Source organism: Thalia democratica, chromosome 8 (genome assembly GCF_965202585.1).
Source record: "Thalia democratica chromosome 8, ktThaDemo2.hap1.1, whole genome shotgun sequence".
Lineage (NCBI taxonomy): Eukaryota > Metazoa > Chordata > Thaliacea > Salpida > Salpidae > Thalia > Thalia democratica.
The window spans coordinates 9,725,261-9,731,045 of NC_139172.1; the positions used below are offsets into that span (position 1 = coordinate 9,725,261).

The following is a 5,785-nucleotide window of genomic DNA, read 5'->3' on the forward strand; positions in this document are numbered from 1 at the left end:
TTTCTTCAGATTCTAATGCATTAAAGAAAATTAAAACCAAATAAGGAATAAATTTTCTTTGTGCTTCTAATTATTAACATAAATTAGTTTATAAACGTTGTATATGATAAACTCTAAAGATAAGAAAACTTTTACACCTTAAGCAGTAACTTGCTAAGTATTGAACAAAAATTATGAAAATATTCTTTGATTCCTATGTTAAATGAGATCTATATTTATATTTTACAAAATATATTTCGACAATGCTAACTAGATATAATTATATCACTTTTAATTTTTGCATTCTTAACCTGTTCATTATTTTATCTTTTTTATAAAACGTTTGTATGAAAAGTTTAGAAAGCATTTGCATTTTATTATAAAAATAAATTGAAGACTATTAAATGTTAGAGACTAATATATCTTCAGTTGACCTCTTATTAGTCGTTAAGTAACGTATTTTCAAAGTTAGTTTTTCAAAATAACATTTGAAAATCAAATTTATCCTTTGATCGTTAATAGGTCTTAAAAAAAATAAAGGAGATTGGTAGAATTAGTTTTGTAAAGTTTCACAATACTTTCAATTTTGACTTAGTTTGTTAACCGTTAAAAATGTTAAAATTTTATTTGTCAATAGTCTTTTCATGGTGTTGCTACATTTTCAGTGAGATCAATTATGCTTTTAATTCTTTATAATATATTTTTTGTCGTTCCTGGAACAAATTTTAATATCTTTTCTTTGAAGTTTTTATTATGTTAGAAGTGAAGCAGTGCTTTTAGTATAACCTTTTTGGGGTTTCTAAAGTACTTTTAGTTTACTGAAGAAAGTAATAACTATTAACTTCTGGCTTGCAAAAATTATAAAACTGTTTTAAGAATCACATAACAATCTAACTTGTCCTGGACTGATTTTAGAAAAACTTTTCATATATAAAAATTGTATAGATTAACCCAATAGCAATAGGTAACTACAAACTAAGCATTCTAAAAACTTTTTTTCGTGTTAAAATTCCCCACCTTTTAATTCAAAATATTAGTTTTAAACGAACTATAATTTACATTTAAAAAACTTTTGCCTAACACTTGTTACCTTGGTTTTTTTAAATATGTAAAAAAATCATGATAATACATTAATAGTAACATAAGGCAGTTTTATTTGTAAATTTTACACTGGTTGACACACTTTCTACCAACTTTTTTAGTGAAAATTTTGTTATCTTTAAAAATACAGAGATATTCATAAAAGTAGAATTATAATAAAATTTGCAACAAATTGTAAAGTTGCTAATTTCAAAAAAATACATAATTCACCAGTTAAAAAACAGTATCAAAAAACCTATTCACTTAAATAAGTTCGCAGCGGTTTCTTAGTTAAATGATGATTTTGTATATCAACCTACTTTCCTAATTGAACCTATACAGATGTTAAGTTTTATAGTATATACAGTATAATTCAATTATTTTACTTGTATAAACTTGGGTTTTTTACTTGTAAAATATTTATCAAAAAGAATTTTAATCAGATGTTAATACAAAGTTTTCCAAAAATATTTTGTAAAAAAAAGCTAAATTTTTTTTTTTATTTTAATGTTATACACAGTGACCAATTTTTTCCGTTTTTTTAATAGTATTTTTTAAGGTTAGAAAAACTTTTATGGATAGTTTCCACAAAACCCATCAAATGAATTATGATACAAACTTTAGTATATAATCTAATACATTATAATAATAATAACATGATACTAGGGTTTTTGATAATAGGGCTCAAACTATTTTGCATGATCCATAAAAAGGAAAATAAACAATAACAAGTTTTAAAGATAGAAAATAATTATGGAGAACATTAATGTACATAGTAATGAATAAAGAATAAACGAAAGATGTTTTAATAACATATTTAGATTTTTAATTACTACTTTAACTTTTTTTTTATGTTTATGATTTTCTTAAATTAGGTAGTGAACTTAATTACAAAACTATATTTTAAATACTTGTATAAATAAAACAGCTATGAAAAACATTTGCATTTTTTATTGATAAAAACAATAGTATAATTATTTCTAATAAATAGTAGCTTCTAAAAAACAGCATCTATAAAATACTTAAATTTTACTTTGGTCAGAAACAACCTGTTTATCAACATTAAGTTCTCATTACAAGAAACTAAAAAAACAGTTAACAAAACAATTCCTATTAGACTGTGTTTAAGATACATAAAAATTAAAATCATATAGTTGTTTGAGAACTTAGAAAAATTTAGATGCATTCAAACATTCAATTGTTTTTTAGTTGGTATTCATGGAAACGGCGTCCCCGGCGACCTGATTGGCTGCGTCCTGATTCATTTTGTCCTGTATGAGCTTAGCATCTTTCTTGCTCATCCTCTTGGGCCCGTACAGCAGAATGTAGGCGATGTGCCAGTCACCACCGCCCGACAATTTCAACACTTCCTCGCTTGATACCGCCGTCACATCGTCGTCATCGCATTTCACCCAATCGTCTGTTGTGTGAGAGTTTTAACACAAACTATCATTTATTAAATGTTTTTCTTGTAAGGGATTTTTTTTAAGGTTTCAATTACTAGTACATGTTTATTGTATAGTCTAAAAAAATAATACAAATAGCTAGAGTAAAAATTTTATTATAACTATTTGAAAATATAAATTTAAGCGTTTGTTAACATAGATCTGAGCGAAAAAGTTCCCTGGAATATATAATGATAACAAAATAAGCCAATAGATATTATAAAATAGAAACTAAAGTAGTTATATATATATATGTATATATTGTTTATCGAAAATATACACCTACTTTAGCTTCAATTCATCCTTACAGTATTTATGAAGTGTTTTAAACCCGTTAACACACAGAAACATGTGTTGTGTAATAAAAAAAAATAATGATTAATATGTAACACTCAATTGTATAACTTTTGCCTGTAAAAATCTGTTTATGCATAATTATTGTATTATTTTTAATTGCGGTAAGAAGCAACTAAAACTCGCTATTATTCTACCTTCTTGAACACGGAGCCAGCCAACATAATGTCCGCTAGACGATGATCTTCCCTGGTGGGTTATGATAGCTTGAAGTTCGTAATAGCCGCTGTTGCTTGATCCGACATCTGAATAATTATGTAAAATAAGCTACTAGCTTTACAAAATATAATTACATAAAATTAAATAACTATATAAAATAACCAGGTTGTTTAATTTGTGTATAACAACCTGCTAGCATGACAAAAACTTAGTACTCTAGTAAGCTAATGAAACATAAAAACATACTAATGTACTATTAATGATGACACATGTGTGTTTATATTTCTTATGAGACGTATGTGTTATAATAGTGCTTTGCAATTTATAATATATTTTCTTTATGACAGTCATGCTACTCTATCTACATTAAAAAACTTTATAACACTGAACAAGCACGATTCAAAGTCAACAATCAACTCTCACCGTTGTCAAAAGAGTAATTTTCGTAATCCAGAACCTCCTTCTTCACGCTCGCGTCCTTCACACTTGGCTTCTTGTTTCCGGAGAGGGCCGCTTCGGCCTTCGCTTCTTCCACCGCCTCGAACTTTTCCCGCTGCGGCTTCAACTTGTTCTGCAGTTCGGTGGTGCACAGCTCGTACGCGTCAAAGCTCATAGGAAATTTCACATCCTGACAAAATTTTTATTATGTTATTGTTGTTTACCATTACAGCAATTTCTTTACAAAGTACTTTTTAAAAGCAACAACTGAAACAACAACACAGGAAGTTTTGTTTAACATGGGATGTTTAATATCATTATAAAAAGATAAGTTATAATTATAACTTGTTTAAAATAAAATTTTACATCTAGATGATTAACTATTACAAATTGAATTAAAAACATCTGTAATTTCCAAGCTATAGCTTTAAAAACAAGCAAGACTAACCTTAAGTATTTTTGCGTTGACTGATCCTTTTTCTTTATAGAAGAATCTCACCATTTGAACGCAGAGATACCCTGGGAGTCGATTTATTTTGCTCTGAAATATTTACAGTTACAAGCTGTTAAACATAAAAAAAATCAAAAAGTATAAAGCTTTCAATAATAAAAAAACCATAAGCTAAAAAAACTAAAAAGATCACAACCAAAATATTGCTTTTTTAATTTTAAAAAACTAACAGTTTTTTCGTATTTAGCATTTCTTCCAAGCGTGGGAGAATTTTTTTCTAACTCTTCTTTGAGTTTTGACTTGACTCCGGTCATGAGATATTTAACCTGAAACAAACATTATATTACAAATACTATTAAAACTATTGTTTTCAGGATTGTGCCTTGAAATTTTTAGCAGAACAAGTTAGAAAAAGTTTATTTTTCATCTCGTAAGAAATTGTAAAAGCATGTTGTGTACGATTCAATAACCGAAAGGTTTTATTCGTACACCAGGTCCTTAGACCAAACTTTTTGAGCGCTTTTTCATCCTTCAACAAACAAATATTAATTACTTTGTAGTTTAGCATCTTTGCTTTTAAGTTACTAATAAATTTAGTGTAATTAAAGAAAAACTTACTGATTTGTAATATGTGCTAAGTTGTAAAAAATACCCAATCTTTATATAGTAAAAAGTGTGAAATTTATTAGTATTATACTTCAGCGACGGTGTGTAAGGAGAAACGTACGCTGCAAAATAAAAAATTTTAAACTTTTAGCTATCAAGGCCATTTAGAACATGGCTTTTACAAAATACTGGAATCAGAATCGCCGTCACTTGAATTAAAATAGTAAGTTAAGCTTAAAAAGGACTTAAACTTTCACGTGATCAACAGATCTTTTTACCTTACTTCCACCAGGTCATAAATTAAAATAAACTCTTCGCTATCAATCTATCTCTCAGGCTTCTGTAAATGTTTTTCATTATAGTCATCAACCGTATAGTGCTTAAAATTTCAAAATCTATTACTCTTTCGCTACTGTACTGTATTGCTCCTCAATTTAGTAGCCCAGAAAAAGAAGTATCGCACTATTGAAAACCCTGATTCAAAATTAAAAAAGTCTTCCGCGGGCTGTAATTGTTTTAAAAACTATACTTATTTGGAAAAAATACTATTTTGATCAAAATCGTAACAAAATGATTTATAATAAAACACTAGTAAGTACTAGTTGTTTAACCTAGAGCTTACTTTTTATCAATTTTTTTAAATTTTTATTCAAAAGTATATTTTTAAGTAGGCGACAGATTTTTTGCTTTGAGGACCCATTTAGCACGCGTTTTGCAGTTTTCCGGATGCAAACCATTGTTCTTTAAGCAAGTTTTACTATCTTATACAGCAGGATTTCCCAAACTCATTTTCTAAATCGCCCCCTTTTCAGAAATTCGAAAAATAATCGCCCACCACGATTTTACAAAGTAGTTTTTCTCTTGAGTAGAAACTTTTGAGCCGAAAAAGTTGTGTTCGAAATGTAATTTAGTCTGGTACTTCTTATGCACGCACTTTTGAGCTGTGTTCAAAGTAGTTTATAGGGCTTGAGAAAATAAGTTAAATTTGTTTTCTTATAAGCCCAGTTAAATGTATTAAAATACTTAATTATTAAAAAACCTTGTGTAATCTGTAATTAGTCTTATTTAGATATGAACTGTTTTGAAACTAATGAAACTTTTAGGGTAGTGGTGGACAACTTTTGTAGTCAGTGATTCATATTTACTAAAAAATCTTTTCTAGTTTCAACTCGTTTAAAAAATGTAATTGCGGACTGCATAACTTAAAAAATAACATATAAGAAAATTAAAAAACTCGAGCAAAATTGTAATAAAATGATTTAGTATTATTGTG

The 5,785-nt window shown here is 27.7% G+C and overlaps 1 protein-coding gene across 1 annotated transcript; it reads right to left on the bottom strand.

Moving 5' to 3' along the window:
• Positions 1-2,055: 2,055 nt before the first annotated feature.
• LOC145842896 (ubiquitin carboxyl-terminal hydrolase 14-like) lies at positions 2,056-4,474 on the bottom strand. The gene is made up of 6 exons (XM_082950371.1): positions 4,460-4,474; positions 4,137-4,232; positions 3,904-3,996; positions 3,441-3,645; positions 2,996-3,103; positions 2,056-2,479 (listed from the first exon to the last, which is right to left on the bottom strand). Exons 1-6 carry the CDS (start codon positions 4,472-4,474, stop codon positions 2,265-2,267), a joined length of 732 nt encoding a protein of 243 aa, XP_082806497.1. The 3' UTR covers positions 2,056-2,264.
• Positions 4,475-5,785: the final 1,311 nt, after the last annotated feature.

What these genes read in the sequence shown, in the direction of transcription:
- LOC145842896 (XM_082950371.1), bottom strand. An exon ending in ATGCTAAATACGAAAAAACT is followed by an intron (nt 3,997 to 4,136) that starts GTTAGTTTTTTA and finishes TAAATATTTCAG; the next exon opens with AGCAAAATAAATCGACTCCC. An exon ending in TCAACGCAAAAATACTTAAG is followed by an intron (nt 3,646 to 3,903) that starts GTTAGTCTTGCT and finishes AAATTTTGTCAG; the next exon opens with GATGTGAAATTTCCTATGAG.